The sequence below is a fragment of the Otolemur garnettii genome, unplaced genomic scaffold (assembly GCF_000181295.1).
Source record: "Otolemur garnettii isolate 467f Iridium unplaced genomic scaffold, OtoGar3 scaffold00114, whole genome shotgun sequence".
NCBI classification, from domain to species: Eukaryota; Metazoa; Chordata; class Mammalia; order Primates; family Galagidae; genus Otolemur; species Otolemur garnettii.
This window is the reverse complement of record NW_003852509.1, coordinates 4,589,699-4,609,717: the sequence shown is the minus strand read 5'-3', so window position 1 is coordinate 4,609,717 and position 20,019 is coordinate 4,589,699. Positions and strand designations below refer to the sequence as shown.

Here is a 20,019-nt window from a genome sequence, read left to right as displayed (position 1 = left end):
GTCTGTGGAAGGCTGTCGGCGCCACTCAGGCCGGATCCGTGAGAGCGTCTGTGGAAGGCTCTCAGCACCACTCAGGCCTGATCCGTGAGAGCGTCTGTGGAAGGCTGTCGGTGCCACTCAGGCTGCATCCATGAGAGTGTTTGTCAAAGGCTCTCAGCGCCACTAAGTATTTTGTTTTCCTTCCAACAAGAGCCTCTCTTCAGAAAAGCACAAACTGAATCCTTGCAGGTGAGAGAAAAGACCCTAACGTCCTCTCTGACCTTTTCCACGTCCCTGAGCCCAGTGAGCTCTGATTCTCTGTATCCACCTGTCTGTGCCTCTAATTTGGGGCGAGCGGTTTGCCCCAGGAGCTCAGCGTCTGAGAGATTTTAGAGAGTTTATTTTCAGTTTGTTCAGCTTTCTTCCTGCTGCCAGCAGGGGTAAGGACCTCCCACTCCTCAAAGGTTAGGGCAGAAACTTGAACTGTGACGTGTGTTTCAACCTCTGGATTATGACAGCAGCAACAGGCGACTGAAGTGGACGGAAGATCTTAGATGCAGTGTGGGTGGCGGTGGACCGGGGAGATGGAGGTCTCCAGGCAGAAGGATGGTCCCAGAGCCAACAGTCCAAAGGCACTGAGTTCCCAGTGCATAAAGAGCCAGTGTTGGGGTTGAACTTGGGGCCTGATCCACTGAACCGGGAAGGAAAGATCTGAGTGTGAGGACCCACCTATCTGAGGGTGTGGACCTTGTGGTTTGCAGGTCTGCTTGGTTGTTCTGTAGAGAGTGGAAGCAAGTCAAGCTAGTCCAGAAAGAGAAAGCTGAGCCCGTGTCCAGCATGGTAGGAGGGTGAGGGATGCGGCAGGGTATGCCCCTGGGAACTGTTGCCATGGCCCAAGACCTGTGTCAGGGGGACAGAGGTGGCAGAGACTTCATAATGATGGCTCAGGCAGCATTCCCAAACACAGGGGATGTTGAGTGGCCTCAAGGAAGGCTGTGCCATGACGGACTCCACCACACTTCCCCTGGATGCCACCTGCTATCAAGACAAGGGCTGACTAGTGTCCCCAAGGACATCAGGGTCTCACTTCTCCAGGAGATGAAGGCTGTAAGGAAGCTGGCTACCTGGGGCGGTGGGCTCTGGGCAGGTCTGGCCGCGACCATTGGTGCCAAGAGTTGTTTGGGGACCTTCATTTCCTGGGTTGGTGGTATCCATGGAGCTTGTGCTGGAAGCCGGGCCATGGTCAGAGCCCATCCACAGCTCCTGTGGGACATGGCGTCTGAGATCATCCAGCCCTGTGGCCACCAGCAGGCCTCTCACCCCATACGCCTGGGCTTTCTCATCACTGAAGAGTGCGGATCCCTTCCTAGGGTGGACACTGTCAGATTCAGGGTGGCACTGGTCATACAGCCTGTGACATGTGGGCAGTTAATGCAGGACATTCTGTTCTGGCAAAAAGAAGAAAAATGAGCAAGTAGGATCAGGAAGTGAAAATCTCTTTATTTTTAAATTGTCAAACTCTACATACACCGAATGTGTCCCAAACAAACAAAAAAGGTTAATTAACAAACAGCCTTTTATTCTGTTTCATAGTCTTGTGTGAAAAAATATAATGTCAGAAATTTTGGAATGAAAATGAGGGAATAGTTCTACATGCTAAAAAGGACACAGCTTTATACTTAGGTTACAAATGTGTATCTTTTAAGTGCTTTAACTCATTTGTTCTTCCCAGCAGCCGTGCAGACTGGAGACAGGCGGTGCTCAGGGATCACAGCCCAGAAGGAGCCGTGGTGGGGGTCCTGGCTGGGCATATGGCAACGGGGGGTGGGCCTTGGTGGTGTGGCCTCCCCTTGGGGACCTTGGGCTCTCGTATGCAAAATGGCTTGGGGAGTTGGCAGGGCTGGGGCAGGGCTGAGAGGCCTGGAGTCTCTAGCTGGGGTCATAGGCCAGGGGTTGCAGGCCAAGGGTCCCAGGCCAAGGGCTGCTCTCAGGTGGATATCTGGGCATCCTGTACCACCCACTGCTCCCCTAGATAAGAGCCAGAGAAGCAGATCCCACTTCAGCTCCTGCATTCAGTGTTATGTCCCCACAAGGAAGTGCCCTGACAGACTATGGGACCTGAGCACAAAGGCAGAACTATCTGGGCCCAACAAATTTCACTTTCCTCTTTTTATATTGTAATACCCTCTAAGGAGAAAATGCTGTTTCAGTTTTGGACTTGTGTTTTTCTGAGCAGCTCCCCTGTTCCCAGCGTGTGGATGATGACTACACCTGCATCTCCCTCCTGACATGTCTGGCAGAGGTTAGAGCTGCATGGAATTCAGGCCTATGGCTAATGCTAGGAGGGCTTGGGCTGTCCACTGTGCAGAGACCAGCACCGCTGCAATGGCCACCCTCTTTCTCTTGCTTTGTATTCAGATATTTTAAAAATTTACCTTACTTCCTCATTTATATTTGCAAAATCAAATTAAACCCTTTCTGGAACGTCAGTGAGTAAAGAATAAGCAATACAGGATTGGTTTTTCTAATGCTCCTAGAAACATCCTTGTGCAAAAGAAGATTCTTTTTTCGAGAGTATTTTTGTATGGAATACCATAACTCCAATTACCAGGCCAAAGGCTATAGGCATTTTTATGGCTTCTAAGATTTCACCAAATTTATTTCGCAGAAGGTCACACTAATTTATAAATGCCCTCAAGTAAGAGAGTCATGCCTTACTGCATCCTAACCATAACAGCGCATTTTAATTTTTAATATACCTATTTGATTCAGAGAAATGTGCAAAAATATTTTTACTTCAATTTACAATAGACTTATTAAAAACAGACTTTTTACAAAATAGGTAGAAAGGAGAGACACTGATTTATTCGAACACCTCTGATTTCTACTGACGTGAGTTGAAAGAGGTTCAGTTATACTCAAATGTTCAGAAACACTTCTAAGGAATCTAACTCACAAATAGGCTCTTTCTAGGATAGGAAACACGTCACACAAAACACTAAGCGTGACTCTTCACAGGTGTCAAGAGTGTCCACCTACCCAGCACTGCCAGTGCCCTCCTTCAAGTGGGATAGCACAAATGAGATGATGAGGAGCCCATATTCAGACTCACTTCTCTCTACTCCCTGGCATGGGAATTATTTCCAGATGAGCCATACAAATTCATGGGCCTTATCTGTAGATTGCCAAAATGAGATATTCTCCCCTGCAAAGAAATTTTGCCTGTTTAAAAATTCTCAGTTGATAGTCACTCCTAACAGGGAAAAAATAGATTAATGGCATGAATCTATATTGCCCTCACCTGTTTCATCACCAACTTATTGGAAGAATATGTTTTTCCTAAAACTGTCCTGTACCCTGATGGCAGCAAACAGGTTTGTGCTGCTTCTCAGTGGGCAGTGCAGAGTTTAAATTACAGTGTGTGCCAAGGGTTCTGTCCTCTCAAAATAATTTAATTTTCTTAAAACTTCAAAGGAGGAAGTCATCAACAGTACCTTAAAAACTACTATGAATTAAGTTTGTTTAATAAATAATTCTCAAAAGACATATATTTTAAAGCAAGCTTTCTTCCCTTGCTGAGTTCTGGCACATGCATCTGAGAGTCCTCAGAAAGTTATAAATTTTTGTCAAGACAAAAATGTGAGATAATCACCCAAAATATCTAAAAGATAGAAGGAAAAGGTTGGTTGATTTAAATTAAGGAGGCTCTAATTTATATCAAAAGAAACTGAGAAAGAAAGAGGTTTGAGAAACAACTATAATTACTTTTGTGATGCTAAAGGTATATTTTGCAAAGCAAATTTTCTAATACAGTAAGTAAATTATGAACTTTTGGCTTCTGGAATAATGAGATTAGGTTTACAACTGATAGCAGTCTTCTTTGTGCTTTGGAAGTCATTGTTTTTGAATGTTACAATAGGATTCTGTTTAAAAGCTGTTTATTTATTCCATAAACAAGAAGTCTTTGGGTAATTAAGTGCTATTAAGTTGCAAATGTTCCCATCATAATGCTTAATTGAAAGTGTAATGAAATTCTGAAAAAGAGTTGAAGAGTTGAGCACCTGAGTTTAGGATCCCAAAACTCCTTATGTTCACATGATACTATCAAGAGATGTCTATGTGCTGGTTTTCTTTTAGATTAGAACATCAATATATGTGGGATCAGAGGGGATTTTTCTAAAAACTATTTGTACAACTTACAAATTGTCAATCACACTGTTGACCTGCCAGTCACAGAGCTGAGGTCAATCTCTGCTGAGGATGAGACCAGACCGTGTGTGTGACCCAGGGCAGAGCAACTGAGAGACTTCATTAAAGCCCAGTGTGAGCTGAAGTGGAGGTGTGAAGGGACGAAACCTTCCTCCTGGGCGGCTCACCATTTGATTCTGTGTCCCAGAGACTGGTTTTTCTCCCAAGTGGTCATTTTATTAAACCCCTTCTGCAAACAAAAGGCTGATGCCAGGGTTGACCTCAGTGAGGCTCTCTTGAGTGACAGAGGGAATCAAGTGGACACTGTGGGGACTGGGCTGCAGCTGTAGCCACTGGACCCAAGGCCGGGACAGCCCTGCAGCTACTGAAGTGACCGTGTTACTGCTGTCAGACTGACACTTTGTGGCTGTCTGGATTTCAGCTCCCCAGGAACAAGGCTGTGATCCATCCCCTCAGTCACCCAGAAGCATGGATAGCAGTTGCCTGGCCTCAGCCTGAGCCAGACCAGGAGCCCATACCTGGTCCCTGAATGGACAGCAGGGTGCCAAGGACACATGCTCTCAATTCAGTATGTGGTCGGGTGGACGTCCCGACCACTTGTGTAGTTGGAAGGCTATGTGATGCATTTGGTTTTACAGAAAATGCTGAGTTTGGGGTTATTTTCAAAGCTTAATTCATGTACTATTCCCTGATGTATGGTTTTAAGAGACAACATTTTTATCCACCCTGACATGATGGTGACAGTGTTGCAGGAGCAAGGAGTCCTCAGAGTCTGCCAGGGACCTGCAAGGCGTTGACAGTAAAAGGAGCTGCCCTCTCCCTGACCTCTAGGGGCGGAGCTTGGACGACAGCTGCGAGGGTGGAGTTCAGCTTTCACCTCGCCATGGGATGGACTCTGCCCTCCCCACCGGGTCTGAGCCCAAGAGGCTGTTGTCTCTGCTGGAATGTGGCAGTGTGATATGGGCGTACCTTGTCCCCAGTTCATCATTAAAGGAATTAAACATTTTGTGAGAGTTAACTCGGGGCCGGGGAACAAGCACCTTGGGACTGGGAGCAGGTGTAGACATATTGAGTTCTCCATAAAACGGAGGTTGACAGAACAGCATAAAGTGAAGTCAGGGCACTTTGGTTGTAGCTTAAACCTGGGCTCTGTGAGCCGCTGTAACTTGGGGATGTGCCTTCTTCAGAGCACGATGTGTCCTCTGTGAGAAGTGGGTGATAACTCTGATCGCCTCCTGGGGCTGTTAGAGCAGCGTAGATGGCAGGGAACAGGCGCCGTGCCTTCTAATGCACCTCCTTCGTGACTGGGAGCTGATGTCTTACTCATTCAGGTCAGATTAGCCCCGAGAGGCAGACACAGAAAACATCTGAGTTTCCAGTGTCTCAAGAGAGACCTTTTCTTTTTTGGTTCTGTGAGCTGGAACACAGCCTCTCTCAGGAAGCATTTGGGGCCTAACTGATGAACCCTGGGCTTCTGCTGCTGTGTGGGGTGAATTTCCCAGGAGGGACCCGGCTTTTTGTCCTCCAACAACAGCCCTGACCCTAGCTATAGTCAGCAGTTCTTAATCTGAGGGGGGAGGAATGGCAGAAGGGCCCACCAGGTGACACCTGGGCCACCACACACTGTACTGTCCCCTCTCTATGCATGTCAGCTGTGCTGACAGGTTGTATTCCTATCCTCACAACATACTTTTTAGAATGAGTAGGCCCACAGGCTCATGAATCCAACAGTAAAACTTGCATTTACATTCTATTTTGAATTTGGGAAGACAGTTGTATGTTAACGAATAATGACTATAATTGCTGTTTTTCTCTTGCTTAATAACAAAAATGGTGCCGTGAATAGCTGGAAATTAGGAAGCTAAGATGCCTTCCACATTGTGTGTTTGTTACCTCATTTTCACAAGGAGAGATTACCAGCCCCTAAGTATTTATTATTATATGTTGTACAGAAGTATTAAAATAATCTAGTACAAGTGTTCATTATACTTTTTATTATTTCCATTATTTACAGGACGTTCTCATCTTGTTTGTTGTTACTGTGATATTATTTTTAAGAGGGAATGGATACGTTTCCATGTGTATATCAAGAAATTCAGTCCTGTGCAGTGGAAATGGGAATGTCTTAGCAACATGTTGCATCATCAGATTTAATTTATTTCAGCTAAATTTTTATCTCTTACCCTGTCCTTTTATGTAGCCACATTCATAATGTAGCTTCTGGGCTAAACATTAAGCAGAAATAGGATACGTGAGTGGAACAACAACGGGCTTGTTTTTAATGTGGAGGGAGATTAGAATTGTGTTAAATTACATGTTAATGGAAAAACAAAGCAGAGGGTAATAGCAGGACACCTTTATGCTTCTGTAAAGTTTGGATGATACAACCTACTTTTGCTATTTATCAGTTGAATATTGAATTTCCCTTGAAAACTTGCTTTTAATTATATTAAAATGTAATATAATATAAATACCCTCCCTAATACATTTAGGTGCCTTAGTCACTGGCTTGGGGAGGGCGGGTGCTGAGTGCTGTGGAGCAGCCCCTCGTGTGAGACAGGCCGGCCTGAGAGAGGGCAGTGTCCTTGCTGCTCTCTGAAGCTAAGGGACTGGCTTCCTCAAAGTGGGGTCTGTTTGCTGGGAGCAGATGGGGGGCACCTCTGGGAGAAATCCTCTGGGTCCCTCCTGCCGTGCTAAGTCTGGCCTCTGATTTCTCAGAAATCCATGAACTTGCCCCCCTTCCTTTCACATGTTCCCGTCCCAGCTGGCCCAGATAGCTAACAATCCTGGTTCTGCACACAGGGGACCTTTTGAGCCCATACCTTGGTATTCTCTGGTCACATGATGCTGGCAGGGGTGACATTCTCCTCACACTGGTTAGCTGGAGAGCTGGGCTTAGACGGGACGAGAGAAACTCTTAGCTTCCTTCCCCTGCTGTCCATCCGTACGTTGTTTGGGGGTCTGAGTGGGTGCTCCTGTGAGCTCTACGTGTAACTGGCACGTCTCAGCTCAGGTGATGCAGGAGCCACGGGGCAGCAATGAGCCCACTGAGCTAAACCCAGGGATGCAGGTGGCCCAGGGAAGGGGTGTTGGATGCCCCTGGGGGGGCTGGTCCTTCCGTCCTGATGGGATGGTGATGCAACTCCCTGAGGAAGGCTACCTTAGTCCCGTCTAAGTCTCCCGTGGGCCACACATGGTAGAGCCGAGGCAGGCAGAGCTGGTCTGGGAATGAACCAGAGTGGGGAGAGGGGTGAGGAAGTGCTTGCACGGGGACTTATGGCAGATGACACAGGCAGGGGACTCACCTCTGGGTGGAGGGGGTGTGGCCGGGACTGTTCAGGTATGGTGTGGGACCATCACAGGGCAAGCCAGCCCTACCCTGGGCCAGCTGTCCCAGAGGCAGCTTGGAGTCACTGTGAGTCGGTAACCTGCAGGTGAGGCCTTACCTGGTGGAGAGTATTCAAGGTGGGATAGTCCTGCAGCTGTGTTTGGATGGGTGCCGGGGACTGAGGGAACAAAGGAACAGAATTGAGGTAACAGTGACAGTCCTCGGAAGAAGGACTCTGAGTCAGACAGGAGCCCTGGGAGGAAGTGCATGGCACAGGGTGTGAAGGGTCAGCCCCAGGACAGGTTGGGGGTGGGAGGAGGAAACTGGGGAGCAGGTGCAGACCAGAGAAGCAGGCAGAGAAGGGGAGAAGCTAGGACCCTCCTGCTCCCCAGGCGGCCAGGCCTCTCTGGGAAGAGACAGAGACAGGAGGGGTCTGCCACCTGCCTGGCTCAGTCACCATAAAGCAGGTCGTGCCATGTGGTGGCCACAGCTTCTATCATCATGCAAGTTGGGGCAGCTCATCCAGGCCCAGTGGCAGGGCCCCAAGAGTACAGGAAGGCCCCATGGGACACGGCCTTTCCAGTTATGGAAGGAAGCAGCAGACGCTGCCCCACACGGAGGGCGGTGGGAGCCACAGTCACTCTCTGCCAGGAGGATGTGTGACTGAGATGTTAGTGGCCTGGTGACTAATTACATAGCCGGTGTTTTCAAACTTCTTAAGCCCAACCACAAAACTCAATCTAAGTGAAATGTGACAGATTTTTCTCCCACCTGACTTATCCGTGTAGGACGTCACAGGGAAACCATGCTGCTGCTTCTTGATGTCCTATGGGGGGAGGGGCAACAACGGGGCACAGAAGGGTGACTGACATTCTGAACGTCCAGACAGAAGTGGACCCGGCTGTTGGACAACAGCGCTCCCAGCCCGCGGCAGACGCTCTACTTTTCTAGCAGGCGGGGCTCCGCCCAGGTTCCCTGGGTGCTAAAAGGCGTCTCTGTGTTTTGTCCACAGACCCGCAGTACTCATGGCCGCCCCCGCAGCGCTTCAATGAGGAGAGGTACTCGCCGGCGCCTCGGAACATGAAAGGACTGTCCGGAAGCCGCAACCCGCCGCAGCTGTGTCCGGGCCACACGTGCGGCCTGGCGGGCCCCGAGGACTGCGACCACGCGCTGGAGCACATGCACCATGTGCAGGAGGCCCGGCAGCCCTACCTGCTCAGCCCGGCCGACAGCTGCCCCGGGGACCACCACCGCTGCTCGCCGCGCAGCTCCGTGCACTCCGAGTGTGTGATGCTGCCCGTGGCGCTGGGCGACCACGTGTCCAGCAGCACCTTCCCCAGGATGCACTACAGCTCGCACCACGACGCAAGGGACGACTGCGCCATGGCCCACGCTGGCGCCAAGATCAACCGCATCCCTGCCAACCTGCGGGACCAGTTCGAGAAGCAGCTCCCGCTGCACAGGGACGGCTTCCACACCCTGCAGTACCAGCGCACGTCCACGGCCGCCGAGCAGCGCAGCGAGAGCCCGGGCAGGATACGGCACCTCGTCCACTCCGTGCAGAAGCTCTTCACCAAGTCGCACTCCCTGGAGGGCTCCTCCAAGGGCAACGCCAACGGGACCAAGGGAGACAGCAGGGTGGAAGACCACTACCACGGACACCACGCCAAGCAGGGCAAGCGGAGCAAGAGCCGGGAGCGCAAGCCGGAGAGCAGGCACAGGTCGGGCGTGAGCAGCTGGTGGAGCTCGGACGACAACCTGGACAGTGACAGCACCTACCGCACGCCCAGCATGGCCAACCGGCACCTGCTGGACCCCCTCGCCCACTGCTACTCGGACACGCTGCAGAGCCCCTTCGGGGACCTGTCCCTCAAGACCTCCAAAAGCAACAGCGACGTCAAGTGCTCGGCCTGCGAGGGCCTGGCTTTGACCCCCGACGCCAAGTACATGAAGCGCAGTTCCTGGTCGACGCTCACGGTGAGCCAGGCGAAGGAGGCGTACCGCAAGAGCTCTCTCAACCTGGACAAGCCCCTGGTCCACCCGGACATCAAGCCGCCCCTGCGGTCCTGCCACTACCTCCAGGTAAGGCGCCGGCGCACCTCCCGGCCGGGTCTGCGGCACTCAAAACTGGAAACTGGAGTTTTCAGTGGGCTGCGCCAGGCTGATAAACGTGCATTACCTGACAAGTTTTCTGTGGTGGGAACACTTAAAATCTGCTCTCTCAGCGACTCCAAGCACAGTAACGCCCTGACCATAGTCACTGTGAGGCAGTAGCCTCCTGAGCCCGCACCTCCTGCGAGCTTCTCCCGATGCTGCCTCCTTCCTCAGCCCCCCGTAACCTGTCCCCATGGGTTCGACTCTTTCAGACTTCACATGTGAGTGAAAACCCCAAGGTGTGCCTGCCTGAGCCTGGCTGCCTTCCCTTTGCAGGGTCTCCAATTCATTCATGTTGTTGCAGACGGCAAAATTTTCTTCCATGGCAACCAGTGTCCAGTTGTGTGTAACTATTACTAACTGCCCACCCCCTGCTACCCTCTGGCCCCATCCATGGAAAAATTGTTTTCCCTGAGACTAAGGAATGGGGTGCCCTGCGGGAGGTGAGCGGGGAGGGGGAGCAGTGGTATGAACCTTCCTCTGACGTTATGGCCACCCCCCATCACTGGCTGCACAGGCTGAGCCCCACCTACACCCCTCAATCCCTGGAAAAATTGTCTCACTTGAAACCAGTCCCTGGTGCCAAAGTGGCTGGGGCCCACTGGTACCTATGAAGCCCGTTTGCTTTGTCCATTTTTCCACTGATGGACATTCCATCTGATTCCATGTCTTGGCCTTGTGAACACAGCCGTGGGATCTTAACGCAGTGTTGATGGGACCATCACGTAGTCCTAGCCTGCTCCAGGAGGCCTGCAGGGCACCCAGGTCCCAGTTTTCCCCCAAACTCAGCACAGCAAGCTGCTCTTCAGGCAGCTGAGACTGAGTGTTTAGCCACAGCAACAGACACATAGTAGGCCTGTTAAGGTTTTTTCATCTAAAGTAGATGGTTTGACACAGGGGCCCTGGGCCTACAACTTTACACATTCACAGCCCACACCTGAGAATAGCATCATTAAGCCTCTTAGTAATAGTCTAGTTGTGGAAAATGCTTCTGTTTCTCTGGGATGTGGATGAAGTGAATTTACCAAAGGCAAAAACAAATTAAACACAGTGGATCGTCGCTAGAGCTGCCTACTGTGGACCCTCTACCGTGCCTCATTCCCTCCACCTCAGAGTCACTGGGGCATCGTATGAGCCAGGTGAGCACCAGCCCCAGGGCAGTCCTGCCACCTCCCAGGGGCCTCTGCACTTCCCTCTGTTGCCTGATGGGATGTGGGGGCCTCAGGTTCTGATCCGTGTGTGCACATCACATGTATAGCATGTGGCTCACAGATCCCTTCCACCAGCCCACAAGGGGCCATGGCCAGCTGAGTCCCAGGTGGCAGATGGGCACTGACCAGCTTGTTGGAATCCTGGACTGGCCAGTCCTCTGAGCAGCATGACAATTGCCCTGTGTGTTGTCCAAGACGTAGTGGTCCTGTCATGAGAGGAAATGCTAACCCAGTTGCTTTTATAGACTTATTTATTCAGTGACAAACTGGGAGTTGGATAAAATGTTGTTTTTGTAACAATGGGCAAGGCTTCAATATTGCTTGGAGTAGAAAACCACAATATTAATAAATCCAAATATAAAAATGTTCATCTCTACTCATCTAAAGGAATATAGTCAGATAACTGGGCTCCCCCTTTGACCTCTTTACTGTTATACAAGCAGTGCTCTCTTGTTTATTCCTGTGTAACCTGGGGAACCACTAATTCTGTGTTCCCTGGACACCCCGAATGATACCCACAGTGTTTTGCCCTCGGCCACCTGATTCCAGAACAGGCCTCTCTGGACACGCAACCCTTCACGTCCTGGGCCCCCCAAGAACTTTCGGCCTTCTCTGAAAGTTCTTCTGTCCAGTCTTTCCACTAAACGTTCTTTCTCTCCTCCCCATCAGCCATTTTAATCTTTTTAACTATGGGAAATGCCAATCTTACTGGAAGTGTAATGTCATGAGCCCCACACATCTGTCTCCCACGGTCAAACTCAGCTGGTCCCTGGCCTGCCCCGTTTCCCCTACACCCCGCCCCACCCCGCATCCCTGGGCCAGATAGAGTCAAATCCCACACATTCTTTAGTTGCCACTGCACATATTTCTGTGCTTATCTGTTAAGATTCACACCGAAAGATAAGGACTGTCTCTTCTGAAACAAAGCCATAACATGTTATATAAGGCATGTAAAAAATAATAATACTAATTCCTCTGTGTTTCCAAATATTCATTTAGTCCATGTTCAGATGTTCCTGATGGCTCGTGGGTTCTTCCTGGTAGTTTGTTTGAATCGGGATCCAGAAGGGGCCTCCGTGGCCACTGGCCCCTCTGCTTCTCAGCCCTCTGTGCTCTGTAGCTTTCTCCTCTGACTCTTCTCTCTCTTCCTCCCCCTTGCCTTTTGTTTATTTGGGGCCAGGTCCTTGGTCAGATGGCTCCATCTCACGCCATGTCCACGTGTCTCTGGCCCAGTGTCTGTGTGTGTCCATGGTCAGCAGCCCCCTTCAGACTCCCTGCCTGCAGCCCCTCCCTGATATAACTGAGTACCTCAAGTCCATCAGATGTATTTCTTGGGGAGCCAGTGGCATCCCTGGGAGCAGAAACCATGACACTCTCCTTCCTCTTTTCTGGGGTCACCCCTGTGCCTCATGTGGGAGCACTGGCAGGGCAAGAACCAGCACAGGTGAAACTGCGTCAGGCAGGCATCGACCCAGCAAAACACATTTTCCAGGCTTCAAAACATCGTGCTTTTTCAGAGCTACAGGTTGAAGAGACAGAGGAGAGAAGAAAGCAGTGGCTGTGCCCCTACTCCATACCCCTGCCCAGTGTGGAGCCCCTCAAATCTCAGGGATGGACTGTGGCCCTGGCAGCACCTGGTCAGCCAGTAGCCTCCTTTCTGGGTCCACTCGGATACTCTGTCCTCAGGGACTGGCTTGGCTGGGAAGCCCTGCCCAGGGACAGGGTCCTTGGAGTGCAGCCTCCAGAGAAGAGGGCACCTCCTCCTCCAGAAACAGCCCAGTGGCCCCTCTCCCCTTGTCACTGTGCCCTGGTGGCCCCACTGGATCTCAGGGAGAAGACTTATGAGGAGAGGGCAGGGATGACACATGTGTCTCCTCAGGCTGTTTTTGTCCTAGGATTTCCTTAGCTGACGTCCTGAATTTCTAAAGATAGTGCCCTGGGCCCCTGCTAATTGCATCACACTTTCTGGAGGGAGGTGTCAGGCTCCTGGGTCCTCATAAGCCAGATTTTATTCTGCAGCCAGAACAGAGAGGAATTGGAGGAATTGGAGGGATTTGTCTCAGGTGCCACTGTAGGAATGAGAAAGAAATAAATGTTTTAAGCTTTCTTCACTTTTCACCAAAACCTACAGAGATGAGCGGCACCTGTGGCTCAAAGGCTTAGGGTGCTGGACCCATATGCCGGAGGTGGTGGGTTCAAACCCAGCCCCAGCCAAAAACTGCAAAAAAAAAAAAAACCTAGAGAGATTTGCAGCTAAACCAAAGGATTACTTTTTATTTTCACCTTTGGTTTAAAGAGTTTTTTGTTTGTTTTTAAATAGGTCTAAACAGACGATAAGTAACATTAAAAGGAGGGTGGCACCTGTGGCTCAGTGAGTAGGGTGCTGGCCCCATATACCGAGGGTGGTGGGTTGAGGGTGGTGGGTTCAAACCTGGCCCGGCCAAAATGCAACAAAAAATAGCCGGGTGTTATGGCGGGCACCTGTAGTCCCAGCTACTCAGGAGGCTGAGGCAAGAGAATCACCTAAGCCTAAGAGCTGGAGGTTGCTGTGAGCTGTGACAACACCTCACTCTACCCAGGGCAAGAAAGTGAAACTTCGTCTCTTAAAAAAAAAAGGATTGAAAGGAAACTCTGGGCTCATGTTTCTCCTTTACCAAGCTCTTATTTCGTATTTTCTGCATCAGCAGACAAAGCACCAAACTTTTAATGAAAGTTGTGAGAGTGGGCAGGTAATTCAGCGCTCAGCTTGGCACAAATGGCTGTGTCACACAGCACAGGAAGTTCTGGGGACACTTGGGGAGGGGAGACCCATTCGGGAGGCCCGTGCTCCATCACAGGGAGGTGATGGCAGCCCCCCCTCTGACCTCCACCCGGGGTGCTCCCAGTCTGTCTGTCTCCTGGCATCCTCCTGGGGGTCAAGCCCCTGGGTGGTCCTCATGGCCTCAGCTCACCCCCTCCTGGTGAAAAGGCCTCAACTCCACACTTCGGATCCACCGTTCTGTTCCATTTCTGCTGTATTCACAGGCAGGGGCCAGTCTGGTTTCCACATGTGAGGCTTCTCCATTTTGACAATTCCAGAGCAGAAGCAGGAGGAGAACAGAGAAGGGAAAGCAGACTTTGAAACTGCCCCCGCACTCCTTCCCGCAGCTAGTTGGCACATCTGGACACTGGCGGCATCTCTGCCCCCGTCGAGGAGGGCTCCAGACTGCCTGTGAAGCTGCAAAGTCTATGAAGTTTCCAGTTTTGTGCAAAAATACATCTTATGACTTCCATTTTCCCCAGTTATATTTATTCAACAGGTTATGTGCTGTGGTGTGACTTAGAAATGTCACCCACCCTTTACAAAGTACAGCCAGACTCCCCAGTGTTGGTTTCTATGAGAAGCATTTAGAAGGGCTGTGGGAGTGCACAGGGCCAGCCCCCTGTTTCCATGGGGTCGGGGATGAAACCGGAACCTTAGCACCGGGTTGAGGGTATGCGCGGCCCTGGGACTGAGCCGGCTGTCCTGATGCATGCCCGCTGGGTATTGACCACAGGCCCTGCACCCTCCTCTGCATGGCCTCTACACTCTCCCCTTTGGTGTGTGTCAGTCTAGTCAGTTCCTGATCGGCTCCCGGAAGCCCATCCTGGCCTGGCCCCTACATCGCCGGCCCAGGATCTCTCTCAGTTCCCCTTGGAGCTGCGGCTGGTGGAAGCTGCTCTGAGGTCTCACACCCTGTGGTGGGAGTTCTGTTTACTCTTCCAGGTTAGAATTCTTCTGAGCACACAGGTGCAAACTTGCCTGACTTCAAGTGCAGTAATACCAAAGGGTAACTCTTAGAAAGGAAGAAAGAGAGACAGAGAGAGGGAAAGACAGAAAGAAAGAGATGGAGGGAATGAAGCAAAGGGAAGGGAAAGAATTTTAGCCAAGAAAAATGGAACTGAAAATCAGTGAACCAGGACACTGATGATCCCTCCTCAAAGCTGTTCCTCCCCATGTGTCTCTTACGATCCACCATGTCCGTGGAAATAGAGCGAACACTCTTACACTACAGCCTAGAAAACCTGCCTTTCTGTTTGGCCTCATTATGCTGCTGCTCAGAATTCCTGGGGGTGGGTGAGGAGGCCACTGTCACCTTCCCCAGCCACCCTGTCCCGGCCCTGTGTCCGTCCACACTAGCCATCCTGGGCTAGAGGCTGCAGACCCCTCCTGCCATCCTCGTGGCTCTGGCCCCATCACCACCTGCCTAGCAGGTGCCTGGCTCAGCTCAGAGCACCTTCCTGTGAGACAGGATGGCTTTGCAGATCCCAAGAGACTGTGCTGAGTGTCTTCCTGCGAACTTCCCAGGCCCCTCCCATTTATGACACAATCACAAAGTTGTTTAAACAGCTTTTCCTGTCCATACATTGGCTCTAAAAATTATCAAACTGAAGGTCTCATTTAAACTGACACTTACAAGGTCTCCTGACTATTCTAAAATGAAACTCATAGACAACCTACCTATGTACACATCAGTTTGAAAAAGGAAAATGTGTGTGTGTGTGTGTGTGTGTGTAAGATACTTGAAGTCTAATGTAATGGGGAAATAAAAGGAAAGTAACTTTTAACTACAGACTGTTTAAATATAAAAAATGTTCAGCCACAACAACAAATATGTACAGAATGAAGTGTCAAGGTGCTTGTAGAGAAAGACCACAAATTAGAAAGCTGTGAATTTGGTGATTGACAACTGAATAAGAGCCTGGTGGGGCTTCTGCGAATGGTAAACAGTTCCCAGTAACGTGCCAGACAGAACAAAGTTCTCTCTTCCCTTAATTTACTTGGGAAATTATTCCTGAATTCATTTTCAGATAAATCATTCCTGAAAAAAAAAATTGTTCATTAAACTTGTGTAAGCAAACAAACTTGTGTACAGTTGCTGTCAGGTGATTAGAGATGCCCAGATCTCACAGGACACGAGCCAGCTCCCCGTCAGTGGGATTTCATCACGGTTCCAGCAGCCAGTGTCACTGGCGACTCATCCCTACAGATGCACCCAATAGGTGAGGACAGAACCGCTCCAGGGGTGCCTCCCTGCAGTGGCTTCAGAGGCCACCCCAAGGAGAGCCGTCCTTGACGGTGGAAACCAAGGCTCAGAGCCCAGTGCACTCCCCTCTCAGCCACAGTCACAGCGGTGATTGCTTGGTGCTCACACATGGGACGCACACACTTGTCAAAGCAGGAGACAGTTCCCTGAGGGAAACACAGCTTTGGATGATAATATTCATCCTCGATTTCAATACCTGAAAGAGAATATTATTATAAAATCCTGGCCCTTTTCACCTGTGCTTTGCCGTTTCAAAGAAAGAAAGAATATTTTAATATGCAGTGTTGAGCTGCCCCGAAAGCAAGAAACAAGAGATATCAAAATGTATGCTAACGTCAACCTTACAAAAATGCCTTTTTAAAAAAAAAACTGTGAGTGTCACTCATCACCGTATGCAAGTAGATTATTGGGGTGAGGGCGCCACTGGACGCAGCGGAGGCTGCAGACGGGGCTTGCAGAAGCAGTCACTGCCAAGAAGTCCCCTCATTCATTCCTCGGAAACTGGGAAACCAAAGAATGTCCAGAATGTTTGGCCACCCCTCCGTGCTGGGCAGCAGGTCGGTAACAGTGACAGAAGGGAGAAAGATGTATTTACTGAGCACAGTGGTGTTTGGTGTCTCTCTTCTGTCTTTCAATGTCCCTCAGACATATGCTTTGGAATGGATGTTGGGTACTTGAATTCATCCTTTGAAACTGACTGTGTTTGACACCCTTTCTGTATGGAAATTTCTCCTGTCAAAGACTGCAAAATTGGCTTCCTAAATCAGAAACAGAAACATACAAGCTGGTCTCATTTGCTAGTTAATTTGCAGGCTGCTGGAAAAAAAATCTTTGTTTTCTTATGGAAACATGTTTTTAATTCACAAGAGTCCCAGGAATCTCTCCCCTGATGGCAGATGGGCTGTGGCAGTGGCTGTGCCAGCCAGCCTCAGCCCTGCTTCCTAGAAGCCTCCGACAGTGCTGGCCAGGAGAAGCACACATGGGCCTTCCAACCACCACTTCTGTCCTGACCTTCTGCTGGTTGGACTCATATTAATTAGACTCAGAGTTTGCCTGGCCCTCCTTTCAGCTGAGAGCATCCGTGGACCCTTCTGCAAACACTTCACCCTGCCCTCACCCTAGTTACACTACAATTTATTTTATTTCACATCCAGTGCCTAGATGAGTGTCATTGAGGGCTACAGCTTCTCCTAAATTAAGTATACCACATTTTTATTACAAAAGCAATATGTGGTCCATGCAGACAATTTGCCCCTGCACCTGGTGCAGACACACCTACCTGAAATGAAGAGCTCACGGAGGGTGGACCGTCCTGCACAGAGTCCTTCCTGGGAGCATCTGTCCCCAGCTAAACACTTAGTCTTCTGCAGTGTTATTTTTGGAACGGTGGCCACAGTGTGGTTCTAATACATATTTTAAGCCATCCCTATGATCACGTGTCTTATGGCCTCCCCTTTACCCCAGAGGAGAGTTCCCCAAGCCCTGGCACCGGAGTTTGTTGTCTCAGTGCACCTTCTTGGGAAGGAAGTTGCTGGGACCAAGGGCGTGAGCAGGACACAGCCTTCTGAAAATTGCGAAAAGCAGGACTCTTCACCACCTGTTTCCTTGCATCTTTCTCCATCATGGCAAGTTCTTCATGGGTGTCATTGTTGAAAACTGACTTTTTATAAGAAAACAGACATAAGAACTGTTAAATGCCCCCAAGAAGTTAATTCATCATTCTTCATTAATCATGATTTTTCTTTTTCCCACTGCTCAAATATCCTCATTGTCAGGAAATGATGTCTTCTATGAAACCAAAACTCAAATGGACAAAATTTGGACAAAACGTTGGCAAATTCGAGCCTGTTTCTCAGTTGCCAGTTTTTGCCTTGAGCACCTGCAGTACCTGCCCAGCCTTTATCTCCTTCCACCTGCCACCTCCGCTGCTCTGTGCACGGCATGTAGGACTTCCTCCTCCACCAGGTCCTTAGCATCTGCAGTCCGCCTCCTCAAACCTGCGTGGGGAGGGTACAGGGCTCAGGATCATAAGGCTTCAGGAAACCCAGGGAAGGACTGTGGGCAGGGGGTGTGCAGCAGTCCTCCTGCAGGTCTCATGCCTCCTGGAATTGGAGTGAGGGGATAAGAACCTGAAACTCTCCATCCGTCACACCTGTCACCCCCTCCTTACTACGGCGTCTAGGTCCTCTGGCACCCCACCCTGCAGTGGTACTGCTGTGAGCACCTGAGCCAGCTTGGATGCTGTTTCAGAGAAGCAAAAGCTACAGACGTGACCTCTCTCAGTTGTCAGCCTCCAGTGCCTCAAGGAGCTTGATGTCATCTGGACAGGTGGCAAGGAGAGTCCCCCCTACTCTGAGCAGGCTGATTCCCCTGACCCTCTTCCTGCTCCTATCCCAGCCTTAGAGCGAGAAATGTCATCCATGGCAGACCAAGGTCACAGCATGCCACTTAGCGGAGGAATTCGGGGCTTCCAGCCAAGAAGACTTCCTCCGCCATGAAGACCCTTCCAGTCAGCTCATGGGCAGCATCCCACTGGGAGGAGAGACAGTGTAGGACAACGTAAAGACCATACCTCAGTATCTAAATATTCTACAGTGGGGAAAAAAACCAACTCAGAAGACTTTATAAATATCGAATTTTATTATTTTCTTTCTTCATAGGAAGCATTTGGGGACAGTCTCTTTTCCAGCGTGAAGAACACGCCACGTGGGTGCCTCTGCCTGACGGTGCAGTTGCTGAGTGATGTTTCTGAGTTCTCTACACTCAGCTGCTGTGTGCTGTGCATTTTGCTTTTGTAAATGTGAATTTCATCTACGGACTCAACTTCATCCATAGCCTTCAGGTGGCCATTCAGAGCTAACGAGATCCTGGGAAAGGAAACTCACGCCCTGAGCGGCACGGCGCAGCTGGCACTGTTGGCAACAGTGTTCAGAGAGCGCCATGGTTTCAGACTTGTGGTGGGTGAATGAGAAAATACAGATCTGCTTGGCCGTCTTTATGGTTTAGCTGCCCCTCAAACTGGGGACTTGACACAAAAGCAGGCACTCGGGGGGGCCCCTGCTGGCAATATGTGACATGTCTAGGAGTTCAGTTGTGTACCCAGCAGGTTGATAACATGTACAGGGGTTCAGTTCTGTACCAAAAAGGTAGGTATGTAACACATACAGGTGTTCAGTTGTGCACTCAGCAGGTTGATAACACGTACAGGTGTTCAGTTGTGTACCCGGCAGGTTGATAACACGTACAGGTGTTCAGTTGTGTACCCAGCAGGTTGATAACACATACAGGTGTTCAGTTGTGTACCCAGCAGGTTGATAACACGTACAGGTGTTCAGCTGTGTACCCAGCAGGTTGAAGGTTGACAACACATACAGGTGTTCAGTTGTGCACCCAGCAGGTTGATAACACGTACAGGTGTTCAGTTGTGCACCCAGCAGGTTGATAACACGTACAGGTGCTCAGCTGTGTACCCAGCAGGTTGATAACACGTACAGGTGTTCAGCTGTGTACCCAGCAGGTTGAAGATTGATAACATGTACAGGCATTCAGTTGTGCACCCGGCAGGTTGATGACACATACAGGTGTTCAGTTGTGCACCCAGCAGGTTGATAACACGTACAGGTGTTCAGCTGTGTACCCAGCAGGTTGATAACACGTACAGGTGTTCAGCTGTGTACCCAGCAGGTTGAAGGTTGATAACACGTACCGGCATTCAGTTGTGCACCCGGCAGGTTGATGACACATACAGGTGTTCAGTTGTGTATTCAGTAGGTTGATAACACGTACAGGTGTTCAGCTGTGTACCCAGCAGGTTGATAACAAGTACAGGTGTTCAGCTGTGTACCCAGCAGGTTGAAGGTTGATAACACGTACCGGCATTCAGTTGTGCACCCAGCAGGTTGATAACACATACAGGTGTTCAGCTGTGTACCCAGCAGGTTGATAACACATACTGTTGTTCAGTTATGTACCCAGCAGGTTGATAACATGTACAGGTGTTCAGCTGTGTACCCAGCAGGTTGAAGGTTGATAACACATACAGGTGTTCAGTTGTGTATTCAGTAGGTTCATT

The 20,019-nt window shown here is 50.0% G+C and overlaps 1 protein-coding gene across 1 annotated transcript in view; it reads left to right on the top strand.

Annotated features, from left to right (window-relative positions):
• Positions 1 to 20,019, top strand: part of DLGAP2 (DLG associated protein 2) — a 480,560-nt gene that overhangs the window by 395,786 nt on the left and 64,755 nt on the right. The window contains exon 4 of the mRNA XM_012809840.2: positions 8,529 to 9,598. Within this exon, the coding sequence (XP_012665294.1) occupies positions 8,597 to 9,598 (1,002 nt within the window). The 5' untranslated portion in view covers positions 8,529 to 8,596. The remainder of the gene's footprint in view (positions 1 to 8,528; positions 9,599 to 20,019) is intronic.